Source organism: Orcinus orca, chromosome 2 (genome assembly GCF_937001465.1).
Source record: "Orcinus orca chromosome 2, mOrcOrc1.1, whole genome shotgun sequence".
In the NCBI taxonomy this organism is placed as follows: domain Eukaryota; kingdom Metazoa; phylum Chordata; class Mammalia; order Artiodactyla; family Delphinidae; genus Orcinus; species Orcinus orca.
The window spans coordinates 127,947,697-127,973,204 of record NC_064560.1 but is presented as its reverse complement, the minus strand read 5'-3'; the positions used below and the strand labels follow the sequence as shown (position 1 = coordinate 127,973,204).

General features: G+C 57.0%; 3 protein-coding genes across 10 annotated transcripts; 1 reads left to right on the top strand and 2 right to left on the bottom strand.

Annotated features, from left to right (window-relative positions):
- Nucleotides 1-115: 115 nt before the first annotated feature.
- Nucleotides 116-8,784, top strand: IPO4 (importin 4). Of its 5 annotated transcripts, XM_004283136.4 has the most exons (30): nt 116-399; nt 480-566; nt 695-774; nt 851-892; nt 1,326-1,455; nt 1,544-1,723; nt 1,974-2,039; nt 2,145-2,246; nt 2,333-2,416; nt 2,673-2,837; nt 2,938-2,991; nt 3,150-3,259; nt 3,549-3,657; nt 3,819-3,948; nt 4,138-4,251; nt 4,355-4,468; nt 4,703-4,823; nt 4,954-5,065; nt 5,172-5,287; nt 5,397-5,474; nt 5,551-5,608; nt 5,695-5,800; nt 5,902-6,095; nt 6,247-6,288; nt 6,656-6,781; nt 6,890-7,098; nt 7,205-7,337; nt 7,418-7,522; nt 8,218-8,287; nt 8,412-8,784. In XM_004283136.4, exons 1-30 carry the CDS (start codon nt 331-333, stop codon nt 8,540-8,542), a joined length of 3,237 nt encoding a protein of 1,078 aa, XP_004283184.1. In that variant the 5' UTR covers nt 116-330; the 3' UTR covers nt 8,543-8,784. The 5 variants fall into 5 exon arrangements, 4 of the variants coding, with proteins under 4 accessions (XP_004283184.1, XP_033267552.1, XP_033267553.1 ...); XM_033411661.2 differs by lacking the exon at nt 851-892; XM_033411662.2 differs by lacking the exon at nt 1,544-1,723.
- On the bottom strand, nt 8,754-20,116 carry REC8 (REC8 meiotic recombination protein). Of its 3 annotated transcripts, none has more exons than XM_033411670.2 (19): nt 14,630-20,116; nt 14,461-14,529; nt 14,201-14,343; nt 14,041-14,116; nt 13,828-13,948; nt 12,423-12,498; nt 11,985-12,064; nt 11,635-11,770; nt 11,480-11,552; nt 11,334-11,401; nt 11,119-11,168; nt 10,676-10,819; nt 10,302-10,368; nt 10,032-10,198; nt 9,803-9,851; nt 9,483-9,549; nt 9,265-9,390; nt 9,087-9,193; nt 8,754-8,975 (listed from the first exon to the last, which is right to left on the bottom strand). In XM_033411670.2, the coding sequence occupies exons 1-19, from the start codon at nt 14,683-14,685 to the stop codon at nt 8,884-8,886; spliced, it is 1,767 nt and encodes a 588-aa protein (XP_033267561.1). In that variant the 5' UTR covers nt 14,686-20,116; the 3' UTR covers nt 8,754-8,883. The 3 variants fall into 3 exon arrangements, with proteins under 3 accessions (XP_033267561.1, XP_012393386.1, XP_049562082.1); XM_012537932.3 differs by having other exon boundaries at nt 11,677-11,770; XM_049706125.1 differs by having other exon boundaries at nt 9,087-9,390; nt 11,677-11,770.
- Nucleotides 20,117-20,265: 149 nt separating this feature from the next.
- On the bottom strand, nt 20,266-25,465 carry IRF9 (interferon regulatory factor 9). 2 transcript variants are annotated; one of them, XM_004283138.4, is made up of 9 exons: nt 24,939-25,465; nt 23,989-24,169; nt 23,483-23,666; nt 23,113-23,243; nt 22,943-23,024; nt 22,768-22,839; nt 21,805-22,146; nt 20,848-20,963; nt 20,266-20,700 (listed from the first exon to the last, which is right to left on the bottom strand). In XM_004283138.4, exons 2-9 carry the CDS (start codon nt 24,166-24,168, stop codon nt 20,572-20,574), a joined length of 1,236 nt encoding a protein of 411 aa, XP_004283186.1. In that variant the 5' UTR covers nt 24,169; nt 24,939-25,465; the 3' UTR covers nt 20,266-20,571. The 2 variants fall into 2 exon arrangements, with proteins under 2 accessions (XP_004283186.1, XP_033267584.1); XM_033411693.2 differs by lacking the exon at nt 22,768-22,839.
- Between the last annotated feature and the right edge of the window lie 43 nt (nt 25,466-25,508).

The following is a 25,508-nucleotide window of genomic DNA, read 5'->3' as shown; positions in this document are numbered from 1 at the left end:
ATAGGAACTCGTGCCCTGCCGTTAAGGGCACTGTCCCCTAGGAAGGCGGGTCGGCCGCGAAATGCACGGAACTCGGAACTCGAATTCTTCACGGAGCTGAGGAACTGTCGGCTAGCGGAACCTTCATTACCAGGGCCCTGTTTCCGCGGCTCAGCTGGCGCTCCGCCCAACGGAAGTGGCGGAGCCCGAGCTCTGCGCGAAGCGAGTTGAATCACCCTGGTGACGGGAGGGGCGCGGAGCAACGCCCTTTCCGCCGGAAGCGGGTTTCGGGGCCTCCACGTGCTGCCTCTCCCCCACCTCCGGCCCAGCAGCGGCGGCTCCCCTGCTGCCATGGAGCCCGTCGGCCTGGAACAGATCCTCCGGGAGCTGCTGCTGCCGGACACCGAGCGCATCCGCCGGGTATGGGGCCGGTGGGACCGGGCCAGGGCCAGCGGAGGCGTTGCGGGAACGGCCCAACTCTGACCCCAGGCTCTCCCCAGGCCACCGAGCAACTCCAGACCGCTCTTAGGGACCCCGCCTCCCTGCCCGCGCTCTGCGAACTGCTGGCCTCAGCGGGCGACCCTCAGGTAAGGTTCCTGCCGCTTCCTGCGGAGTTTCCTATAGTACGCCACATGTCAAGCCCCAGCTCCTGCCCTCGGCGACCCGGTCAGCACCTTCCTGCCCGGGCCCTCACGTGCCTGCTTCCTCGTCCCAGATCCGCCAGTTCGCGGCCGTACTGACCCGCAGACGACTGAGCACCGGCTGGCGACGGCTGGCGGCCGAGCAACGGGAGAGGTGGGTTGGGCCAGGGGTGGGGCGGGCCGGGCTGAGGCGGTTCTTGGGTGCCAAATACTTGCCACCTGTGTTCTAGCATCAAGTCTCTGATCCTGACGGTCCTTCAGAGAGAGACAGAGTAAGTACCTATCTGCCTCCTCTCAGGGCCCTAACTGATTCTAGGCTGAGAGCTTCTCAGGGTTTCTGCCTTCTTTTTCAGCTCCAGGCTGGCTTTTGGGGGGCAGGGACTTAGGTTTTAGACCAGGGGTGGAGGAACGACTCTCAAGCTGTATTAAAGACGAAAGTTCTTGAGCGCGGGCTGTGATGGTCTGCCAAAGCCGAGTCGGAAGAACAGAACTGAAATTCAGCATGAGTGAGGTCACCCTCACCAGACAGCACGCCTACTGTGCTGCTAGTGTCCCTCTGAGACGTTTTCTGTGTCCCAACTTGGCAGAGGCCCTGTGCGCACACCTGGAGGTTTCTCTCCTGGCCACTCCGTGGAGGCAGGGCCATCGCGTACAGGGAAGGGTACTGGAGGGTGATTGGGGGTGGGGAATCTCTCCTGTTTGCAGGCATTCTGTGAGTCTTAGCCTGGCCCAGCTCTCAGCTACTGTTTTTCGAAAAGAAGGTCTGGAGGCCTGGCCTCAGCTCATGCAGCTTCTTCAGCACAGTATCCGCAGCCTCCACGTCCCCGAGAGAGAGGTACTATCACATGGTTGGTGGGAGGAAAGGACCCAGAGGCTGGATAGACCATGTAAGCTTTTCCCTCTCAACCCCTCTTCCTGGGCAGATGGGGCTTTTGCTGCTAAGTGTGGTGGTGACCTCCCGGCCTGAGGCCTTCCGACCCCACCACCGGGAGCTTCTTCGGCTTCTGAATGAGACCCTTGGTGATGTGGGCTCTCCTGGGCTCCTCTTCTATTCCCTGCGCACTCTGACCACCATGGCCCCTTACCTTGGCACTGATGATGTGGTGAGATGTGGGCCTTCACCTTCCCTGGCCCCCTACCCTCGGGCTTTCGTTTCCTCACTCTTGCGGGATGCAGAGCTACTTAAGATTCTTTCTCTGCTTTTTGTCCTGCCTAACAGTTGAGAGGGGATCCTGTGGGTGGCTGTGCCTAGGCTCCTCCTATGTGCGGGCTTCGAGGAAGCTGCTAGCTTCTGGGGCTGGAGATAAGGCTACATCGTGCTTTCTGTGATTTAGCTCATCTTGTGTCCTCCAGCCTCTCGTGCGAATGTTGGTGCCCAAGCTCATCGTGGCTGTGCAGACTCTGATCCCTGTAGACGAGGTGAGGACATTCGGGTAGGGGCTCGGTTGGAAGGAGGGTGCAGGAGCATTCAGCCTGGTCCACTGAAGAAGAGCATAGTAACCCCGAGACTTCTCTGTCTGGCAGGCAAAGGCCTGTGAGGCCTTGGAGGCCCTGGATGAATTGCTGGAGTCAGAGTTGCCCATCATCACCTCCCACCTCTCAGAGGTCCTCACATTCTGCCTGGAGGTGAGCCTGGGGTCGGCACTGTCCCTGCTGCTTGTTCTGCTGGGAGTTTCCTTGCCCGTTTCTGATTCGAATTGGTCTCTGGGCAGGTGGCTAGAAACGTGGCCCTAGGTGATGCAATACGTGTGCGTATTCTCTGCTGTCTCACTTTCTTGGTCAAAGTCAAGAGCAAGGTGAGTGCCTTCTGACACACATCACCCCATCTCTATCTTCTTCTTCATTTCACTCTTGGAGCTTTCTGTCTATCTGGGGTTATGTAAAGTACCATAGCTAAGATGTTCCAGGCTGGGTCTGGACTCAGCCCAGCTCTTGGCTGGGAGATTGGGAATCTCCTCCTGGACCCCCTGTGGCCTGGAAGGCTGGAATTTCTAATGTGAGTCCGTCTTGGGAACAGATTCTCAGGGACACCGTTCCATTCTCCCTTTTAAGGCGTTACTGAAGAATCGCCTCCTACCACCCTTGCTGCACACCCTTTTCCCCATCATGGCTGCCGAGCCCACCCTGGGTCAGCTGGATCCTGAGGATCAGGATTCAGAGGAGGAAGAGCTGGATGTTGGACTGGTGGGGGAGACGCCCAAGCACTTTGCCATTCAGGTGGGATGTGGGACAGGGGCCGGGGGCAGGGGTGTTAGGTCGTTGGGGGAGGTTGGGGGGCAGAGATGGAGTCCAGCAAAGTCTACCTGTCCTTTTCCAGGTCGTGGACATGCTGGCACTCTATTTGCCCCCTGAGAAGCTCTGTCCCCTGCTGGTAAGTGTGGCTTTGTCCTTGCAGTGCTCCTACCCCTGGGTTTGCCTAGTCTCCCGAGCTTGAGGATGTTTGGGCCCTGGTAGGTGTGGAAGGCCTATTGCCACAGGAACAGGCAGGCTCGTGCTGGGGTTTCAGGAGAGTGCCATCTGCTCCCCTAGATGCCCATGCTGGAAGAGGCTTTGCGGAGCCAGAGCCCATACCAGCGCAAGGCTGGGCTCCTCGTGCTGGCAGTGCTCTCTGATGGAGCCGGGGACCACATCAGGCAGAGGTATTTGTTCCCCTGTCTCGGAGTTAGGGTGGGCCATGGGGAGGAGGACCACACTGCCCACGGCAGTCGTGGTCTCCGCTTGTCCTTTGAGCCTAGTCATCAATAGTGTCTGCTCCCACATTCAAGTGTTCTGGTTTGGAAGATACCCCAGCTGTCAGGGTCAGCGGGTGGTGCTCACCATCTGGTGACAAAAAGCCTTGGTTTTCCCAGGGGAAACAGCAGAATGGCTCAGCCCAGGGATCTCAGGTCCTGCCCCTCAGACTCCACCCTCTTGTCCCGCCCCATCCAGACTGCTGTCCCCACTGCTACAGATTGTGTGCAGGAGCCTGGAGGATCCGTCACAGGTTGTGCGCAATGCTGCGCTCTTTGCCCTGGGCCAGTTCTCAGAGAACCTACAGGTCAGCAAGGCCGATGTGGGCAGCCACTGTTTCAGAGTCCCCACCTGTCCCAGAGACCAGCTTCCCCTCAGCCCCATCCCTCAGGCATCCCTGCTGCCATCAGTACTTAGGTGCGTGCCTTGCAGTTGAGCTGACTCAGGCCGTCTTTCTCCTTCCCCCAGCCCCACATTCGCAGCTATTCCGGGGAGGTGATGCCACTGCTCCTCGCCTACCTGAAGTCCGTGCCTCCTGGGTGCACACGTCACCTAGCCAAGGCCTGCTATGCCCTGGAGAACTTCGTGGAGAACCTAGGTGGCGATGCCCTTTGCGGGCGTGAGGGAGGGGATGGGGCTGTCGCTTTGGCTGAAGGGGGCAGGAGGTGCAGCTCCCCGAACCACTGCCCGTGGTGGGGAGAGGGATGTGGCAGGGCCACAGGGAGGGTCGGCCTGGAGGCAGGTAGGAGACCTGGGTTGGTTGGTAGAGGGGTGCCCTTTCCCACAGGGCCTGAAGTGCAGCACTACCTTACGGAGCTCATGGAGTATATGTTGCAGCCTCTGAGAAACCCCAGCAGCTCCCGGGCCAAGGAGCTGGCTGTGAGCGCCCTGGGAGCCATTGGTGAGTCGGAGGCAGGAGGTGGGAGCATGGGTTCACTCCGGGTGCCTGCGGCAGGTGGTCCCTGCTCACTCTCCAGCTCTGATTCTGCCCTTCCGTGCCGTAGCCACGGCTGCCCAGGCCTCCATACTGCCCTACTTCCCCACCATCATGGAGCACCTGCGGGAATTCCTGTTGACAGGCTATGAGGACCTTCAGCCTGTGCGGATCCAGAGCCTGGGTGAGCGAGGCACTCCTAGGCCAGCTTCCCAGTGCTGGGGAAGGGCAGATGCTCACCTGTCGTTCACGAGATCGCCCCGGGGCAGCTGCGCTCGCACCTTACCCAGGAGTAGAAGGGATTTCTGGATCCCCCCCCACCCCCCCGCCCAGCTATCTCTGGTCCCTCAGGCCTTGGCCCTGCACACCTCTGGCCTAGTGCCTCATCCTGGTGCTAACCGAGCCCTTGCCTCTGCAGAGACACTTGGGGTACTGGTGCGAGCAGTAGGGGAGCCCATGAGGCCCCTGGCTGAGGAATGCTGCCAGCTGGGGCTGGGCTTGTGTGACCAGGTAGACGACCCTGACTTGCGGCGCTGCACGTGAGTGAGCCCTCACCCCGACCCCACCCAGACCCCAGTCCTCTTGTTCTGGACCCTGGGTTCCCCGGGCTCCCCCATCCTGTCTGGCTACAGCAGGTAGGACTATACAGCTTCTGTCTGTCTCCGCCAGGTACAGCCTGTTTGCAGCCTTATCGGGGCTGATGGGTGAGAGCCTCGCTCCCCACCTGCCACGAATCACCACACTCATGCTGTTGTCACTGCGTTCCACCCAGGGCATTGTGGTGAGCAGACAGGGTGGGCTGGGCCAGGTGGGGACAGCCAGGCCTGGGATGGGATCTCTCCTGGGCCCAGCTGAGCCAAAGTCCCTGCTGTGCCTCCCCATTCCAGCCTCAGTGCACTGGAAGCAGCACCTTCCTTCTGTTTGACGACGAGCACGGCGGGGAGGAAGAGGAGGAGTTTGTGGAGGAGGACTCAGAAGAGGAGGAGGACTCAGAGGTCTCAGGGTGCGGAGGCTGCCGTTCTGGTCTGGGGGATCCTGGCTTGGACAAGGGCCCAGGGCCAGCTCTGCTTCTACTGGCGCCTGATTGCTGCTGCCTCCCCATCTTACTCTAGGTACAGCGTGGAAAACGCCTTTTTCGATGAGAAGGAAGACGCCTGTGCTGCACTGGGGGAGATCTCTGTGAATGCCAGGTGAGCATCGGCCTCTCCTCGGCACAGGGAACCTCTCCTGGGAGCCCCTTCCCCATGGCGGTGTGTCTGTCCACAGTGTGGCCTTCCTTCCCTACATGGAGACTGTCTTTGAAGAAGTGTTCACACTGCTGGAGGTGAGTGGGGCGGGTGGGGTCTGGGGGCTAGGAGCTGTGACGGCCCTGCATGCAGCACACACGTCCTGCCCCTCCTCGTGCCGCAGTGCCCTCACCTGAGCGTGCGGAAGGCAGCCCATGAGGCCCTGGGTCAGTTTTGCTGTGCGCTGCACAAAGCCTGTCAGAGCTGCCCCTCGGAACCCAACACTGCTGGTGAGAAGGCAAGGCCGGCGCCCGGCTGGGGCCTCTGGAAGCAGGGGGTGGGTGGGGAGGGCGCAGGGGCTGACCAAGGCTGCAGCCAATCGTGTCCCCAGCTCTGCAGGCCGCCCTGGCCCGGGTGGTGCCATCCTACGTGCGGGCAGTAAACGGGGAGCGGGAGCGCCAGGTGGTGATGGCCGTGCTGGCGGCCCTGACGGCGGTGTTGCGTGGCTCTGGGAGCTTGGCGTTGCAGCCCCCTGGGCGGCTTGCTGAGATCTGCCACGCGCTCAAGGGTGTGCTGCAGAGGAAGGTGAGGGGCCGGCGGGCTGCAGGGTGAGGAGGTGGCCCAGCCTTGGGTGGGGCTAGCCGGAGGCTACCAGTCCAGCTTCCCCCTCCTTCCACCCACGGAAGGGAGAAGGGGCAGGAGAGCCCAGACTGAGCTGAGCGCCCTCTTCCTGCAGACAGCTTGTCAGGATGCCGACCAGGAGGAGGATGAGGACCAGGTAAGAGCTACGGGGGTGCAAACTGGGACCAGGCAGCCTAGTTGGTCTCCACGGGGCGGGGTGGACAGTGTGCTTGGCTTGGCCTGGGGGTACGGGGCTTGCTAAAAGATTGCTAGTGGCTCGGAACAACCAACCCAACTCCCGCTAAGGCAGTGGGTGTTCAAGGAAGGCTTCCTGGGGGTGGGGATTCGGGGCAGGCTTGGATTGATAGTGGGAGTAGGAGGACCAGGAGGGAAAGCTGGGCTGCAAACAAACCCAGCCTGGAAGGGGCCAGTCCCGTCAACCAAGGGCAGCCCTCAGGGAGACCACCTGCAGCCGTGGAGGAGTGCGGTGGGAGGCGCCCCCAGTCTCTGACCTGGCCCTGCAGGCTGAATACGACGCCATGTTGCTGGAGCATGCTGGCGAGGCCATCCCCGCCCTGGCCGCTGCGGCCGGGGGAGATGCCTTTGCCCCCTTCTTTGCCGGCTTCCTGCCATTATTGCTGTGCAAGACGGTGAGTGCTCTGTCCTCTGGCTTCGAGCCCCGTTCCGCCTGTGCCCCCTGTGCTCAGTTCCCCACTTGGTCCCAGTCCCAGGCTGACTCGCACTCCTCACCCCACCAGAAACAGGGCTGCACAGTGGCAGAGAAGTCCTTTGCGGTGGGGACGCTGGCAGAGTCCATTCAGGGCCTGGGTGCCACCTCGGCCCAGTTTGTGTCCCGGCTGCTCCCCGTGCTGTTGAGCACTGCCCGGGAGGCGGACCCCGAGGTGCGGAGCAATGCCGTCTTTGGGCTGGGCGTGCTGGCGGAGCACGGGGGTCGCCCTGCCCAGGAGTATCCTCGGCTTGCAGGAGGGGGCCCAGATGGGGTTGGGAGGGTGTCCCTGGGGTTCAGGATGGGCGCAGTCTCCCCGTGTGCCTGTTCCTTGACTGTGGACCAGACACTTCCCCAAGCTGCTGGGGCTCCTGCTGCCCCTCCTGGCGAGGGAGCGCCATGATCGTGTCCATGACAACATCTGTGGGGCACTCGCCCGCCTGCTGATGGCCAGTCCCACGAGGAAACCAGAGCCCCAGGTGAGGGGTGGGGGCGTCAGGCAGGGCCAGGGAGCTGAGGAGGGTGCAGGGCAGGAGGCCAGAGTCTTCTGTGTGTCCAGGTGCTGGCTGCCCTGCTGCACGCCCTGCCACTGAAGGAGGATTTGGAGGAGTGGGTCACCTTAGGGCACCTCTTCAGCTTCCTGTACCAGAGCAGCCCAGACCAGGTAACCGTGATGCTGGGGCCCTTAGAGGGGGCTTGATGCTCCAGTCTCATTGACAGGCAGGGTTGGCATCAGTTTAAGCTGCTCTTCTCGGCTTTCCTGTTGCTGTGCAAGGATTGGCAGCCAAGGCCTTTAAGGGGGGAGGAGGGGCTTCCTCTCACCGCGTAGCATTTTTCCTCAGGGAGGTTTCATTTCCACCCTCTGGTCTGAGCCAGAAGTCGCAGCTTTCCTAGGCTGATTTCCTAGAGCAGGCTCTTTGAGACTGTGCTCCATGGAGCCCGGGCCCTTTGGGCCACCCCACCATCCTTTCCAGTCAGAGCAGCTCTGCTTTCTGAATGAGATTTGTCTGCAGCAAGTGGCTAGCTTTGGGAACGCTTGTCCCAGTGCTCTTGTGTCCATCACCTTTGTTTTGCATCTTCGCAGACTACTCTGTGGGTGGAGCTCCTGAGTGTCTGGGCTTCTTTTGGTCTTTAGGCCGTGATTTCAAATACCTTTGGTCATAGTCTCATGCTCTCCGAAAATCAAACGGAACACATTGCTACCACCCTGTTTCAGGGTTCTTCTCATGGTTCACGGTTGTTTGAGCAATGCTGATTAACAGCCCAGGTGGGAGACTGCCTCTTCGGGGCTCCTACCACCCACCCCAGTGCTGGGGCCCAGGGGTGCTTCTGCCCAAGTCAGCCCTTCTTTCCCCACAGGTTGTAGATGTGGCTCCAGAGCTCCTGCGCATTTGCAGCCTCATCCTGGCCGAGAACAAGGTCCCACCAGGTGACGGTGGCAGTTGTGGGCAGGGCTGGGGGGAGGTGGGGAGCAGCAGGGCTCAGGGGGCCTGGGGCAGCTAGGGGTGGGGGCCAGCCCTCCCCAGACTCCTCCCTCTTCACTCTCCACCCAGACACCAAGGCGTCGCTGCTGCTGCTGCTCACGTTCTTGGCCAAACAGCACGCTGACAGCTTCCGTTCAGCACTGGGCTCCCTGCCTGGCAACAAGGCCCAGGAGCTCCAGGCCATCCTGGGCCTCACCTAGACTGCGGGCTGCAGCTGGGCCAGAGAGAACAGAGCCTGCCCACACCTGAGACCAGCTCTCTGCCCAGTTGCAGCTCACGCCTTACCAAAGATTCTGGGCCTGGGCCTCATACCCACTTGGAGTCTCAGCCCTACTTGCCGTCTTACCGGGGTGTCTGCTAGGGCTGGGTCTGTCGTGCTGGGACAATACAAACGGAGTCATGACACCATCCTGTAATAAAGGCAGTTTATTTTCCTCTTGAACAGTAGCGCTGGGAGCAGGAAGGATAGAGACCCGTGTTCAGAAGTGAGGCAGGACACCGTTTACCATAGCTGGTTCCCTGGCAGCTTTGTAAATTGGCTCTAACCGCAGTGGAATCGGGGCCCTGGCTGGATCAGGAGGCGCCCATATGGCTCCTCTTGTTTCACACAAAGGATCTGCTGTGCAGCAAGCACTGGTCAAGAGGGGAGGAGAGGGCTGGTCAGAGGAGAGGGTCCCTACAGCAGCCGCTGGCCTGTGTGTCCACTCCCCACCCCCCACACAGGCACACACATTCCTCGCTCACCCAGGAGCAGGTAGAAGACCCGGGCGGCCACCTTACGGGGACTGAGAGGTGGCACCAGGCTGCTGAAGTCAGGCTCCCTCTTGGCCTGCAGCTCCCGTGCCACTGCCCTGTGGGGGTCAAGAACTGTGAGCTGAGGCTGCAGCCCAGGCCACCCACGGAGGCATGCCCTTCCTGGTACCTGTGCACAGCCTCCAGCGAGAGCGGCTCAGGCTCTGGGGGCAGCTCCACAGGCATCTCCACAGGCACCTCAGGGAGCTCAGGCACCACGGGCAATGCAGGGGCTTCTGGCTCCTCAGCCCAGACCCTAGGAGAACACGGGAGTTGGGTGGAGCAGGGAAGGTGGCAGCGGTGACAGTGACGAGGGGTACAGCCATCCTAGCTGGGGCTGCCGCTTACCACCGTTCTTCCGGGGGCACGAGGCTGATGCGGGTCTTCTCCTCCTCAGCCGCTTCTAGGGAGATCTCTGTCAGGGGGAGGGGAAGGTCCTGAGTGGGTCTGTTTGCATCTGAGCAGTTGGGATTTGGGGACCACCTGGGTGCCAGAGCTGGCAGTGACTTGTTAAAAGTACCCGGGGGTGGGGGGAGGGGACTGAAGAGACTCAGTCTGTGCTTCCTTATGTTAAGTGCGCTGACGAGAACTGTCAGCAGTTGGAGCACCAGTTTCCTGGGACAGTGGTCAGGGTGGTGGTCTCCACCGTCCCTTTTCCAGATACTTACCTGAAGGCAGCATGAGGGGCACACTGGGCTCCAGGGCCTCCCTCAGGACCTGGCGATGAGAGAAGGAGAACTAAGACCCCAAGCCATCACAGAAGCACCGGGGGCAGGGGTGAAGCAGGTCTAGCCCTGAACCAGCCTGGCTGGGACCTGGTGCCCATGGCTCACGTGGGCAGAAAAAAGCAGGCTGTTGGAGCTCAGGCAAAGCAGGAAGGAGTGAGGGTGCCATTACCTCGATATCGCTTGGAGTTTCAGCCTTTCTCCTTTCCTCCTCAGCTGCCGCCTCCCTCTCAGCTTCCTCTTCCTCAGGCGCCAGGGGCGGCCTTCTCCTGAGTGCTAGTGGGAGTGGCTGGGCACAGTGGGTCCAGAAAGCCAGCAGTTCTTGGGGTAGCCGGCCAGCTGACGACGGGGCAGCAGGGAGAGGGTTTGAGGCGTGAGGAACACCAGGAGTGAGGGACAGGGGTTCAGAGGATCCCACACACCAGCTCCCACCATTCCTCACAGTGAGTCGGGGTTCGGAACAGCTCTGCAGGGCTCGTGATCATCCTCTCAGGAGGCTGCACCATTGGCTGTGTGGTAGGAAAGGCCAGAAGGCTGGTTAGGAAGGAGCCACTGCTCCTTACCCACCTGCAGTGCCTTGTTGCAGGGCCTCTGGCCTTCTAGCTCTTTCAGGCTTATTCTCTGCTCGTTGCTAAAAGGACTTTCAACTGATGCCCTTGGATGTGCTAGATGGGGTAATGAAGTGGTATGTGGGCAAACACCCAGCATGTGCACTTTGGGGACTGTTCTCATGCCCCCACCCCCCACCCCGGGAGTTTAGGAGACCCAATGTGCACCTGCTTCCCTCCATCCCTCCAGAGCCTGGGCTGTACTCACACACTCCCGGCAGTGGGCTCTGGTTTGCATTTGTTCCAGGAATTCCTTCCGGGGTATCTGGGTCTCCCGGTCCCAGAATAATAAGCGGCGGCGGCGGCGGGCAGGTGGGACCCTGGGAGGTGGGGAGACTGGGGGCCTCCTCCGCTGAGCGGGGAGGGGAGGTGGGAGCAAGGCTACCCGTTACTCCTTTCCCTGTGGTCCTCGTGGACTGCAGACATGCCCCAACCTGCCATCCCTAGCGGTGCCCTGGGAGAGGGTGCAGCTCCCACCCTGTATGAGGTGCCCATCCCGATAAAATGGGGTGTGGACGGGGCACCTTTTACTAATTTGCTCAAAGGCCTGTGGAAGCTAGCAGTGGCCTTTGGCTTGGGGAAACTGAAAGTGGGTGAGCAGTTCTGGCAGAGGAGGGCGAAAAGGAGGCGGCTTGGAGGAGCATTACTCACCTCTGGGCTGGGTGGGGCTGGCAGACGCAGCTCCAGCGGGGGGGTTACCTCTGCAAAAACACTCGAGGTCCCACCTCTGCCCCACACCCTTTGTCCTCAAAGCCACCCAGGCGAGATGCTAGAGTCCTCCCTTCAGCAAGTTAGAATACAGGGCCACTGTCTGCAGCAGCTGTACAGGGACCCCCGGGAAGGACCCTGGCATGGCAGGTACTCACCAGGAAGTAGGGCCTCAGGCTCCCAGGCTGGTGGCTTCAGCAGAAGTGGCTCTGCAGCCTCCTCCACCCTGAGGGGAAATGGGCAAGAGAATGAAGATACCCTCCCAGCAATGACCCCTACCTGGCCCAGGGGTTCCTGCCCTTACTCTGGAAGAGCTAGAGGTGAGGGCGGGGGGATTGTGACCTCCCTCTCTGGGGCCCGGAGCTCCTCTTCGTACTCTGTGAAGAGAAGATCAGGGCTCAGAACACAGAAGAGATGGGAACACTGCCCAGCCCAGACTGCCCGTGCCGGAGGCCTGACCATCCAGCACCGGGCGGGCCCTACGCGGCCACATGGACCTGCCTAGCCGACGTTCCTCTAACAAGATGGCTTCCTCCTCCTCTGCGATCAGCAGGTCCAAGTCTCGGCGGCTGATCTCTGGGAGGTCCCGCTCACCCTGTCAGGAGAGGGAGAACCAAGGTGAGGGGACTCAATTCCATTTCTGTCTGAGAGACATGCCACAGGGCTGGGCCAGACCGAGGAAACCCGTGGGTGCTCCGGCGCTGGGGGCAGTGGTGGGGAAACGGAGGTGGAGAAGGCAGGACTCTGGGGGCAGAAGGAAGCAGATGCAGGGGGGCTGGGCCAGCAGCGTGTGCAGGGGGTCAGCTCACCTCAATCTTTAGCATACGTATGGGCTCCACCTCCAGGAGCGTGATGGCCTCGGGGGACGGTGCAGTGACCAGAATCCTTTCTGGAGAGGAGGGAAGTCACACCAGCCCGGTGTTCCTTTCCAAGTCCCCCCACCCATGTGGTAAGGCAAAAGCATGGACTCTGGAGTCAAGTCCACCTGGGTTCTAGTCAGGCCCCGGCCAGTCACTGGCAAGCTGACCCAGGACACATCGCTTAACCGCTATGGGCTTCACTTTCCTCATCTGTAAACTGGGGATAATAATTCTGATCTCATAGGACTCTTGTGAGCAGTAACGACATTATACACATACAGTGCCCCTCACAGGGCCTCGCTCCTGAAAGAAGCTCAAAGACAGTGATTTCTTCAGCTCTTAGACGTTCCTCTACCTCTCACCAAAGAGAATGCTCTCTCTGCTCACCTGGCTCTATAGGAACTTCAGGAGGGATCTCTTCAAGAACTCTCTCTGGGGTCACAGCCTCTAGGAGGTGTTGAATCTTTGGGGAGGGATTGGGGACAAAAGATAGGGTTCAGCTTCAGCGCCCTGCTTCCCCATTTTCACAACCTTATTCAGACAATGGACTGGACAGTGGTAGCCCTTTATGCCTAATTCTGTGGCACTGACAGCAGCATGCAGTGAACCCACGCACCATCCGGTTTCCTTTCCTCCCATTCCCGCCCCCACCCAATCATCTAGACTGTGTTCATTTGTCTGGGAAAGAAGTACTGCAGCCTTATGTCAAGTGTTGGGGACAGTGGGAACAGAAAAGATTCTCGATCTTAAGGACTATATATGGTCTAGTGGGGAGACGAGTTTGTATACGACCCCAGCAAGAGCCAGCCAAAGGATGCTGTACACCTGAAACTAGCACAACACTGTAAATCATCTACACTTCAATAAAAGCTGTTTGTTTTGAAAAACAAAATAAATTAAAAAGAAAGAGTCAACACAAAGGATAAACAAGGCCCTAGTGATGTGCTGAGTTCTAGAACATTTGGTTCTGGCCGGGAGTCGTATAAAGACTTGATAGAAAAGTGTAGAAATTGAGCGATGTCTGTAAGAGAATGGGGGGTGACCATTATGGCCTAGGGAAACAGCAAAAGTAAAGAAGTAAATGTGGCATCTTTGGGGCATAGAGGCCAGGCTGGGGTTTGGGAGCCAAAGATGCCCAGGAGATGTGCTGAGAGATGTCTAGGGATGGCTACCTCTGGACCAGGGTATGGAGAACCTTAAATGCTAGTATTCTGTTGGCAGTGGGGAGCCACTGGAGGTGTCTTTTTTTTTTTTTTTTTTTTTTTTTTTTTGCTGTACGCGGGCCTCTCACTGCCGTGGCCTCTCCCGCTGCGGAGCACAGGCTCCGGACGCGCAGGCTCAGTGGCCATGGCTCACGGGCCCAGCCGCTCTGCGGCATGTGGGATCTTCCCGGACCGGGGCACAAACCTGTGTCCCCTGCATCGGCAGGCGGACTCTCAACCACTGCGCCACCAGGGAAGACCTAGAGATGTCTTTGAAGGAAGGAAGTAACACTGTCTAAGCTGTAGGGGTGTTAGGAATGGATGGACAAGGACATGGGAAACCCAGTGCCGAGGGACACTGAGGGCGTGGATTGCGGGCTTGGCTCTTGGAATGGTGTGGAGACGAGAGCTGCCTCTAGGTTGGTCCTGAATAGGTAAGTGCAGCAGACTTGTCTGGATGGGTCCACCATGGCAATTGCACTGCAATGACTTCTGTGGGGCAGAGCTGGAGCAGGCTCCCATCCCACCCCCACCCAAGTGTCAGACTGGCAACTCATCAGTCTGAGGTGTCCAGGGGGAATGAGACCTACCTGAGGGATTTTGAAGGGACTGGGCAGTATGGGCTCCACAGACATCATCCCAAAAAAGGGGTCTGGAGCATCTTCCAGAGCCTCCATCCTGACCAGGTGATTAGGCAGCAGCAGGCTGGGTCTGAGGGAGAATGGGGGCTGTCAAGGACTGAGGCCAAGCAGGGAGGTTCCCTTCCAAAGACTGGGTGGTCCCAGTCCCAGGGACACACTCACAGTTCAGTCTCCACCATATCAATGCGGATCCGCAGCTGGGCCCGGTGCAGGCGCTCCAGGATGTGCTGGATGTCCTCTGAGGGCAGGGAGGACAAGATAGGGTGCCAGCCCATGGGAGGACCGCTCAGCTCTGCCCCACCTCAGAGCCTTCTAGCCTTACCTACAAGGTACTGGCATTGTTGAGAGTAGACCCGAATGACGCCGATCTGGAGCTGGGCTGAGAGATAAAGGGAGAAGCGGGGCCGCGGCAGGCCTGGCAGCGGGGGCTGGACTCGTACCAGCACGTAATTGAGGATTTCCTCGCTGGGGGAACGATGCACCCTGATCACCGCTGCGCCAAAGACCAGCCCCACAGCCCAGCGTAATCCATCCCCTAACCCACAATGGCCCCAGGCCCCTCTTTCCTTTTCTGGGCCTTACCAGGTCTTCACCACGTTCACCTTCAGGTATTCACGCTTCACCAACCGGGTGCCGCGCGTTGCCGCCAGCCTGGAAGAAGGACGAGGAGTGAGGATGGAGGAGAAGCCCTCAGGCTGGGATCCCTGGGCGCCCCTCCCGGTGCGCCCACCCTGGCTCAGCCCTCCCTTACCAGATGGTGGCGAAGCAGCCGGTGTGGCGCTGAAGCACGCTGGGATAGTAGAACATGGTCGCTCCGGGGTTGCACCCTCGTCTACACCACTCTTCCGTTCGGATCTCAGTCCGAATTCTTCAGGGCACAGGATTTCCCAACACCCGTCGGAGAGAAGGATGTGGACAAGCGGCGCAGCAAGTGCACCCAGAATGCCAAATAAACGAACCGATAAACGATGGGTGGATAAACGATTAAGGGGATAAGTAAATGGAGACGCACACTGCATACACAGGAGCAGGGACACTCTCTCCGTGCGCCCTGAGCCGGTGCGCACGCTGCGTGGGTGCTTCGTACTTACTGGAGCCTCGCGGCTTGGGTTCCAGACTTGGAGATGCACAGCTCCGCGACGGGAAGCCCGAGCTGCGACCCAGACCAGGTCCGGAGGGAGAACGGGTGTCCTCCGTAGAGAAGCCGGTCTCTCGGCCTTTGCACAGCTTCGGCCCCTGCCCGGTCCCGAGGCTGCAGGGCTAGATCCCGCCGCAGGGAGCGCGTGCTCTGGTACTCTGCGCCTCCCTCCTCATTAGATGGCGGCGGCCCCCAAAGCAGCCAATGGGGAGCAGGGTCAGCTTGGGGGCACTGGCTGCAGGGCGCCAAGTAGGCTGCCTGGTTGGAGGCCACAGGGGGCTCCCGAGGCAGGCAGCGAACCAATGGGAAGAACCCTGCACGCGCGGGGGTGGGGGGTGGGGGGCGGGGGGGGGCATTGTGAGGTGTCCCGACCAATGGGCTCTCGTCCTCGCCTGGGCAACAGGGGTTCCTCAGAGGTGCTTCTCTGCGGACCAATGAGCGGGGAGCAGACCCCAGCCTCGCCTGCAGCGAGCCTGGTAACAAGGATGCTTCAGCTACCGGGGAGGTTGCAGCATGCCAAGGGCAACCGCCACGCTCTGTTTGGGGCGCCTGACCTGCGGTTAGACCTTGCCTTTTCCCCCAAATCCCACCGAGTAGCAATTGGTTGGTCCGCCTTTGTTCCCAGCCTAGGGGCTATGGTGAGCTAGGGAGGTAGAAACGGGTATGAGGTGGCCTTGGAGCCGCCCCAGGTCGTTGGGGAAGAAAGACCTCACAGGAAGCAGCGAGGGCACGGGCCGGGTCATTTCCTAAATCTGAACAGTTTAGGTTGTGGCATTCCTCACCTGGCTGTTGTGAATGTTTTCCTGGCTGAGACTTCAGTTTTGCTGGATGCAGGGCATACTTCTCGGCGTACAAAAGCTGTTTTGTCTCAAAAATTCTTTGTGTAATATAAGTTGTATGGTTGTAGTTACAAATATCCCATTCCCCATGCTCCTGCCTTCGCACAGCCATTTCTTTGGCCTAGAATATCCTTCCCAGTCTTGACTCCAGGGCATGCTTCTGCCTCTTTATTAAGACTCAGCTCTTCACACCATACACAAAAATAAATTCAAAATGGCTTAAAGACTTAAATAAGACATGACACCATAAAACTCCTGGAAGAGAACTAGGCAAAACATTCTCAGACATAGACTGCAGCGATATTTTCTTAGATCCGTCTCCCAAGGCAAAAGAAATAAAGCCAAAAATTAACAAATGGGACCTAATCAAACTTAGAAGCTTTTGCACAGCAAAGGAAACCATAAACAAAAGGAAAAAACCTACCGAATGGGAGAAAATATTTGCAAACGATGCGACCGGCACAGGCTTAATTTCCAAAATATACAAACGGCACATACAACGCAATATCAAAAAAAAACAAAAAACCCAATCAAAAAATGGGCAGAAGACCTAAATAGTCGTTTCTCCACAGAAGACATACTGATGGCTCTCACAGGCACATGAAAAGATGCTCAACATCGCTGAATATTAGAGAAATGCAAGTCAAAACTATTTATTTTACTTTATTTAAAAATATTTATTTACTTTGGCTGCATGCAGAATCTCTTAGTTGCAGCACGCAGACTTCTTAGTTGAGGCATGCAGACTTCTTAGTTGTGGCATGCGGACTCTTAGTTGGGGCATGCATGTGGGATCTAGTTCCCTGACCAGGGATCGAACCCGGGCTCCCTGCATTGGGAGCATGGAGTCCTACCCACTGATCACCAGGGAAGTCTCCCCAAACTATTAATACAATAAGGTATCACCTCACTTCAATCAGAATGGCCATGATTAAAAAGTCTACAAACAATAAATGCTGGAGAGGGTGTAGAGAAAAGGGAACCCTCCTACACTGTTGGTGGGAATGTAAATTGGCATAGCCATAATGGAAAAAAGTATGGAGGTTCCTTAAAAAACTAAAAATAGGGACTTCCCTGCTGGCTCAGTGGTTAAGAATCCGCCTGCCAATGCAGGGGACACAGGTTTGATCCCTGGTCCAGGAAGATCCCACATGCCTCAGAACAACTAAGCCACATGCCGCAGAACAACTAAGTTGTGCGCCACAACTACTGAGCTTGCACTCTAGAGCCCGTGAGCCACAACTACTGAGCCTGGGTGCCACAACTACTGAAGCCCGTGCGCCTAGAGCCCGTGCTCAGCAACAAGAGAAGCCACCTCAATGAGAAGCCCGCACACCACAACGAAGAGTAGCCCCCACTCACCACAACTAGAGAAAGCCCGCGCGCAGCATGGAAGACCCAACGCAGCCAAAAATAAATAAATTTTAAAAAAAAACTAACTAAAAATAGAGCTACCTATGATCCAGCAATCCTGCTCCTGGGCATATATCTGGAAAAGACGAAAACTCTAATTTGAAAAGACATGTGCACCCCAATGTTCATAGCAGCATTATTTGCAACAGGCAAGATGTGGAAGCAACCCAAGTGTCCATCAACAGATGAATGGATAAAAAAGATGTGGTACATATATACAATACAATACTACTCAGCCATAAAAAAGAACAAAATAATCCTTTTGCAGCAACATGGATGGACCTAGAGATTATCATACTAAGTGAAGTCAGACCGAGAAAGACAAATATTATATGATATCACTTATATGTAGAACCTAAAAAAGAACACAAATGAACTTATTTACAAAACAGGAACAGACTCACAAACATAGGAAAAAAACTCACGGTTACCAAAGGGGAAAGGGGAGGGAGGGATAAATTAGGAATATGGGGTTAACAGATACACACCACTATATATAAAATAACCAATAAGGACATACTGTATAGCACAAGGAGCTATATTCAATATCTTGTAATAACCTATGATGGAAAGAATCTGGAAAAATACATAACTGAACCACTTTGCTATACATTTGAAAGTAACACAATATTGTAAGTCAACTATAGTTTAATTAAAAAAAAAAAAAAGACTCAGCTCTTATTGCAGCCAAGCTGACCCTATTTTATTTTGTTCCTTCAATCCGGGAACTCTTGAGAGGTTCTTGTTTTTTCCATTAGTGCCTGAAACTTAGCTCAGCAAATGCTTGTCAGAGGAATGTGCAATTGCCCTAAATTTACCACCACAGAATATCAAGGCTGAACGGGATTTCAAAATCTAGTCCAAGACTTGCCTTTACAGATGAGAAAACAGAGGCCCATATGGACTGTTTGTTCCAGACCACACAGCTCCTTAGTGGCAGCCTGGTTGGGAACTCTGTTCTTTTGAATTCCAGTGTTCCCAATCCCTATTCCATGGTGCTTGGCTAAATTGGTTTCTACATGATACTTACAAATTGTTTCGATCACTGTACATATATTGTCAGTGTTCACAAGTGTTCACGCTGGGGCACAAATATGATAAAGTGGGGACACCTGCCCTTAAGGTGCTTAGGACCTAGTTTAAGAGATAAAGGACACAGTAATTTGCTCATTCATCTGTCCATTCATTCAACAAGTATTTATTACATGCCTACCATGTGCCAGGCACTACTCTAGACACTGGGGATATAGCAATGAACAAAACAAGTCCCTGTTCTCATGGAATAGGGAAGGAGTGACGATAAACAAGTAGACAAATAGAAATGTGTGAAGTGGTAATCAGTGCTATGAAGAAAAATGAGGCAGCATAAGAGAATAGAGAATAGTGAGGGCTGCTATTCGGGTTGGGTGCTCAGGGAAGCCCTCTCTGAAGAGAGGGGGCAGGTCATGTGCTTACCTGAAGGAAGAGTGTTTTAGACAAAAGAACCAGCAAGTGCAAAGGTCCTGAGGCAGAAATGTCTGGTGGGTTCAGGGGACCTGGAGCAAAGTAACTGAGGAGAAGAATAGCAAGGGGTGCGGTTAGAAAGGAGAATGGGGCCATATCACCTTGAAGGCCATTGTAAGGATTTGGGCTCTTACCCTGAGTGAATTGAAAGCCAATGGAGGATTTCAAGCAGAGGAATGACATGATAAGATTTATGTGTTAAGAGGATCTCTTCTGTGTTGAGAATGGGCTGAAGGTGGACAAGAGTTGAAGCAGAAAAGATGTGGAAGGAAGCAGAAAGAAGAGGTGTGAGAGATGATGGTGTTTGAACCAGTCTTGGTTAGGGAAGCAGAGTCAGATTCTGGATAGATTTTGAAGGAAGGAATGATAGGATTTGCTGATGGGTTGGATGTGGGGTATAACAGAAAATGAAGTGAAGGTGCAGGAGGGATTTCAGCAGGGCCTGTGCACCTGCACACTCAGTACCCAATTTCCTCACTGCCTATGCAGATGCCTGTTGGGGCTCCTGGCTTCTCAGGATGACAATGAGGAAGGTCCAAGGAGGCAGAAAGGCTCAAAAGCAGTGAAGTTTGTCAGGTGAGACAGCAAGAAGTTCCTCAAGAATCTAGACATCCAGATTTGATCATGTCAGTGAGCCACTCAAAGCTTATAAAAGTGACATGACAGGAAGGAGCTGGTCTGGGAGGCTACCTCTCCGCCAATTTGGTGTCATGTACGGGAAGCGGGAAGCTGGAGGCTGTGGCAGTCGGGTTAAGCGATGAACTAGTCTGGTGGAGATGAGTGTAGGATGAGGTAGGATGACTGGTGGCCTTGTGAAGAAGAACTACCAGTTTGGGAGCAAGATAAACACGGGGCAAGGGAGAGTGGTGTTGGTGGATCTGGACCCCTGGGATCCCAGCAGACAGAGTGCTGGTGATGTGGCAGTCTAGGCCATGTTGTCTGTCATGGTGCTCAGGTAGAGTGAGGAGACCTGTTTGGGAGCAGCCTTCAGTTGGGGTGACAGTGCCCCAGGTACCGGGAGAAGAGGCACCAGGGCATGGTCTGCCCAGGGCACAGGAGGCTCAGCCACTCTTCCCTCTGATTTCCTCCCCTGCCAGGCCCCAGGGCCTCCAGCTCATCATTTCAGGTCTGTTCATTGAGACCTCCAGGCCAGAGTCCAACCCTAGGCGGAATCAGAGCCCTCTAGCCAAGGACTGTGGACACCGGATTTCCCTTATGAAGGTGGCTACAGCGGTCATAGGCTCAGTGCCCCTCTTTTTGGCTGACCCCAACCCTCTCCCTAATCCTGGTTGCCTAGAGGGTACAGAGAGCCAGGCCCAGAACCTGAAGCTTCCTAGCCCAGAGAGCTTGCTAGCCCGAACCTGTGTCTGGAGGAGAGGAAAGAGGCCCAGAGATGCCAGCAGGAAGAGAACCCGAGTGCCCTGCCCTCAGGTTACATCCCCATCATCTCTCTGTGACCCTGCTGCCTTCTTCTCTCAACAAGTCCGATGCTGATTCCTTTTCAATAAAATTTTATTTTCAATCCTTAGTGAAGATCTAAGAAGAAAATATAAAGTGCTAGGTTTTAGGGTTGCGGGCAGAGGGAAAGGCCCCGAGTTCGCGCCATCTGTACTTGCCCAGTTCAGTTCCTCAGAGACGAAAGAGGGTATATCTCAAAATTTAAAAAAAAAAAAAAAAAGTCATCCTTGTGTTCCCCACCAACCAAGGTCTATGAGGAGTTCAAGGACTAAATCACCACAGACAACCGATGAGAATGATCACCGTGGGAGGCAGGTCGAGAGCGTGGAGGAAGAGGCTCTCTCAAAGCAGATAGGTGGAACAGAGAGAGGAGAAGGAGGCTGGGTCCTCCAGGCTCTGCACCAGGGACAGGATGGCTGCCTGATCCTCTGGAGTCTTCTCCAGTAAATGTCGGGCAAAGGCCTGCTCCATCTGCACGAAGAGGTCGGGAGAGGGGGTTGTGAGCACGGCAGGCAGGGCCGGACACTACGCCCAGGGGCTCTTTCCCCGGGAGGCCCTCTTCCTCCTCAACACCCCACTCCCATGCAGGCAGGCTGTTCTTGCCCTATCCCGACTCACCTGCACTGTGATAAGACTCTGTGGGGTGTGGTTGGGGCCAGGGCTCTCCTCCCAGAAATTCAGTGTCACCTGGAACTCGGGTGCGGGGCCCAGGCCCTGGAAGTACCTGGCCAGGTCTGAGAGAAAAGGTCAAGAGTTGGAAGAGAAGACAGAGGGTCTCAGGCAGGGAGGGATTGGGGAGGATCCCATAATGGAGAAAGAGGGGTGGCAGTGGGGCCACTCAGAGACCAAGGCCAGAGCAGGAGCCTCGGGGTGGTGAGGCCGTTGCCTGGTGCCAGGGGAAATGTTAGGAACTGAGCTGCTACTCGCCTGTGGACAAATAGGGAAAGGGGCCACCTTTTGGAGGTAGCCACTCGTCACACAACCTGAAACCTGGGGGAGCTGGGGGAGCTTAAGAGTCCTCTCGGCGGCAGCCCTGGCTGCTAACACAGTTGTGCCACACCTCTGTTGCCTGCTCACAGCCTCCCTGCACTAGGGCACCCCGTGGCCCTGGGTCCCCTATACTCCAGGCCCTCACTCCCGAAGTCCAACTGACAGTGGAATGGAGGCAGGAAGTGGGATTCCAAGCGTGGATGGGAGAGGGGCAAGCTGAGGGGCGGCTGAGCGGTGGGCGAGGGCACGTGATGCACACAGTTCTCGCGAATGTGTGAGTGGTTGCTGGGCAGGTGTGTCCAGTGGGGGGTGCCACGAGGCGCGCCTTCCCATGATTACTGTACGCTCCCGTGTGGTGGTGCTCCCGAGGCGTGACAGCCTCGTGCTGGGCTTACCTGGTCCTCATCTTCCACGGCCTTGGCTGGGGAAGGGGGGCTGCCAGGGCTGAGCATTGCACGAGTGCAGGGGCCATGCCTGGGCTGTGACGGGGGATGTGCTGGAGGGAGCGCAGGGTGGTGGCCAGGCCCATGGAGGGGGAACAGAGGTGGGGGAAGGGGCTCAGGGGCTTGGCGGGAGCAGCCTCACCTCTGCAGAAATAGGCGGTTCTGAAGAGCTCCACGCACTGGTTGCTGGGCAGCAGGTGCGGGCCTGGACCAGGTGGAGCCTGGGGTGCGTTCCAGGAGATGGGGATGGGGCAAAGGCGCTGCACAAAGAGGCCTCGGGAGTTGCTGGCCACCAGGACCCCTCTCTTGAGCTGGCTCAGCAAGCGCTGGGTGGGCTCTCGTGGGCCGGGTTTGGGAAATATCACCTGCTCCATGCCGCACTGGGAGCGCGAGGGCTCAGCCACGAGGCGGCAGTCCAGGCTCTGCACCTGGGCCTCACCCACCACACATCCATCGTAGATGAAGGTGAGCAGCAGAGAGTAGTCTGTGGACAAAGGAAGGCCAGCTGCACCGGTGCCCCTCCCCAGGGGCTCATTGGCCAGCAAGAGGCTCTGGAGAAATGAAGAGGGGCTTCCTGCAAATCCAGCATCCTCATTTTGCTGGCGAGGAACGTGAGGCTCAGAGAGAGAAACCAGGTAAGGGCTGGTGAGGACCAAGCAGGACCAAGCAGGCCGCAAGGTGGGGGCGGCAGCCGCACCTTCTAAGGATAGAGAAGGCGCCCTCTCTCCTCATCCTCCTGCCAACCCTCGGCAGCCCAGAGGGCTTCCCATCATACTTTCCCATCACTCAGGAGAAGAGCTAATACACAGATTCTCACTGAGGGCTTAATGGCCAGGGCCTTACAGTTTACAAGAGGGTCCCAGAGATCAGTCCTCTACTTAACCCACAGAATCAATGTCTCAAAGTGGATTTCCAGGGAACACAGCATGTAGGGGGTATTTTTGAGAAGTGAGCTGTTTGGAGTGGTGGCAGGTACACTGCCTAGAAACCAGTGCCTCTGAGTAAGGTGGCCCCGGTTTGCTGCAAGCCCTGACAGATTAGATACATACGTAGCCATAGGAGGACAAGGGAGGACGGGGGCAGGGGTGAGTCAAACGCCAAGTACCTGAACCTGGAGGGGGCAGAAGCTCTGGGGACACCAGATCTCCTTGGAGAGGGGCCTCAGCTGTGTCCCTACCTGGGGGGGAGGCAGAGGCACTGGTCATTCAGAGTGGACTGGGGAGTCCAAGGGCCAGAGGCTGTGGCATGGAGGATAACACAGGAGGCAGGGCACTTGGTACCTTCCTGAAGCTCAGGGCTGTTGCTGCTGCTGCTGCTCCCGGAGTCTGAATAGGCTGTTCCCCCACTGGTCTCCACCAGCTCCTACAGACACAGTTTCTATCGTTGGCCCATCTCTCCCCCAGTTACTGTTCTGCCCTCAGGCCCACCCGGTTCCCTCCCCAGCTCTCACATTTTTGAGGGGGTCCTGGGGCAAGGAGGGGCTGAGTATGCAGTTCTTCGTGGTAACCTCATCCTCCTTCCTCTCAGAGGACACAGAACTGTGGTGTCGCTTTGATGGTGATTTCTGGGTCCCTGGCTGAGCTGTGGAACGTTGAGAGGGAGAGGAAGGTCAGAGCCTTAAGTGGGCACAGAGGGAAGGGGAGAAGTAGGAGGCAGTGAAAGGATGGGCAGGACTGGCAGGGAACCTGCTCCCCAAGGACAGGGCAGAACTCTGACCGAGGGGCCTGGAGGGAGGCCACCACCCTCCCAGGAGGCGCAGGGCTCCATCCTTCCTCCCCAGGCTGCTGATTCTAGGAGTGGCGGGGCAAAGGGACACCCACCGGGGAGGGTTCCAGGTGGCAGCAGCCGGTACACCTTGTAGGGCTCAGCCCCATCCCTGTGGCCATTCTCAGGAACCTCCTGGAACTCAGAACTCTTGTTCAGAGCACAGCGCAGACGAGTCTTCCAGATAGCAGGGCCTTCCGAGTCCCCCTCCTTGTACTTTCCCTTAAATATCGCCCAGGCCTAGGACACAGCAGAAGTAAAGAAGAGGCAGCATGTTGTGGACCGCAGATCCTTTACCAAGGCTGGCTTCACGGATGTGTGGCCTGAGCGCTCACACAGAAGGGCCTCTGCTAGGTTTATGCTCAGCTATTGCCACCTTGAGGTCCTTACTAAGGTTTGCATTTTCATCTTGCATGGGGCTCTGACAATTACGGAATGTAGCTGGTTCTACCCTGCAACCTCCCCTTTATCTGAAACCCAGGTGGATGCAACCGCTTGAGGGTGACAGTGCCAGTGTATATTCCATCCCTCCCTCCAAGGGGCTGGTTTCCGGGCCTTTCACCTTGAAGAAGGCGGCATCCTGATCCTCCCGGAAGTCCTGCTTGCCTGCGTGCTTCCAGGGAATCCGGAACATGGTCTTGGCCGCATCTTCCCAGCACACTCCTGGGAACTGCCCGCTCTCCACCTGCTCCACCACCCAGTTCCGGAGCTTCCGGGTGCAACGTGCCCTGCCTGATGCCATCCTGGGGATAAAAGCAGCAGGAAGTGTCAGGGGAACTGATACTTTGGGAAGAGTGAGATCCTGGCCCTTGGGGTTGGATTCCGGCAAGGGCCCCTAGAGATCTCATCCATCTTTTTGCCTCTATAATCTCAAACTTCTGAGGCTGAATTGTTTCATTTCTGCCGTCACTAGCGATGACCAAAAATACTTTCTTTTTAACAGCCCAAGCTGTGACATCTAGAAGGGAACCTTAGGCATTGGTCTTAATTTTAAGGTTTTTCAGGAATCTATCGTTCCCCTGGTGGCCTGCTCCTGGTGAGAGGCCCTGTCTGGATCCCCAAGTATTTACAGACACAGTGGCTGCTTGTGAGATGCCTCTTCAACCCTCTTCACTCACCACCCCCACAACCTATCCTTCGATGCCCCCCAACCTCCCCCCCTCCTTGTCCCAGGGGTAGGTGGGGCAGGGAGCTGGGGGCAGGGGCAGGGGCAGAGCTGTAGGCGGGCGGAAGTGGGCAGGACCAGGAGGCAAGAAAACAATCAGGGGAGAGCAGCAGTCTTCTTCCCCAAACCCGGTAGTAGGTGCCCCTGTCCTTTGCCTAGAGGGCTTGGGACACCGGCCTCCCCATCAGTCTTTCACTCACGCCAAATTCCAGCTCCCCGGCTCACAGGCCTTCTGTCTATTCCTCAGTCTAGCAGAGGGGTCCCCAGGAGCCTCTACCCACCACCTCCAATCTAGCCGGGCCTTCCCACCTAGACCCAGGCTGACACCTATTTTTGGTTAATCTTACCTGAGCTGCTCTGCAGGCTGTCCCAGGGCTCAGCCGACCTCAGCTCAGCTCCTGGCTAGGCAGCTCCTGGATCTCTCCGCCCCTTTCTACAGTCCCCACCCTAAGTTTCAGTTCTCCTCCAGGGAGGTTCTTTTCCCCGAAATCACGTGGTCTCCGAGTTGCAGGGTAACTGGTTACCACCAGGGGGAAGCAGCATCTGAGAATCTTATCGTAGGAATCCTGCGGTCAGAGTCTGGAGGAGGGACCCTACTGCCTCAGGCTCATTCCCCTTCCTCCCTCAAGATACTCCTTGCTTGTATCAGACCACCTCTATGACACTGCTGCTTCCCCAGGGAGGCCGCAGTGTCCCGGAGTCTGGCCTGGGGCCTCTGGATAGCTCTGTACCACTTGTGCATCTGTGTTCCCCCACGATGCCTGCTTGGTACCTACTAGGTCACCCCCAAATATCAGCTGAATTCAATGAAAGAAGAAAGGATGCAGGGAAAGAGGAAGCCCAGGCCAGGTGGCTGGATGGGGAGGGCTGCCCTTGGCCTCCCACAGCATCAATTGCTTCTGCCTGAGTCCAGAGAG

Excerpts from the sequence above, each read along its gene's own strand:
- IPO4 (XM_004283136.4), top strand. The coding sequence starts at position 331 with ATGGAGCCCGTCGGCCTGGAACAGATCCTCCGGGAGCTGCTGCTGCCG. Across the intron at positions 5,066-5,171 it reads GTTCCACCCAGGGCATTGTG|CCTCAGTGCACTGGAAGCAG; the intron begins GTGAGCAGACAG and ends TCCCCATTCCAG. Across the intron at positions 5,475-5,550 it reads GAGATCTCTGTGAATGCCAG|TGTGGCCTTCCTTCCCTACA; the intron begins GTGAGCATCGGC and ends GTCTGTCCACAG.
- REC8 (XM_033411670.2), bottom strand. The coding sequence starts at position 14,685 with ATGTTCTACTATCCCAGCGTGCTTCAGCGCCACACCGGCTGCTTCGCC. Across the intron at positions 14,344-14,460 it reads GTGAACGTGGTGAAGACCTG|CGAGGAAATCCTCAATTACG; the intron begins GTAAGGCCCAGA and ends TCGTTCCCCCAG. Across the intron at positions 10,820-11,118 it reads CAGCCCCACCCAGCCCAGAG|CGGAGGAGGCCCCCAGTCTC; the intron begins GTGAGTAATGCT and ends CTCCCCGCTCAG.
- IRF9 (XM_004283138.4), bottom strand. The coding sequence starts at position 24,168 with ATGGCATCAGGCAGGGCACGTTGCACCCGGAAGCTCCGGAACTGGGTG. Across the intron at positions 23,244-23,482 it reads GCCACCTGGAACCCTCCCCG|CTCAGCCAGGGACCCAGAAA; the intron begins GTGGGTGTCCCT and ends AACGTTCCACAG. Across the intron at positions 20,964-21,804 it reads AACCGCCTATTTCTGCAGAG|ACCTGGCCAGGTACTTCCAG; the intron begins GTGAGGCTGCTC and ends CTTTTCTCTCAG.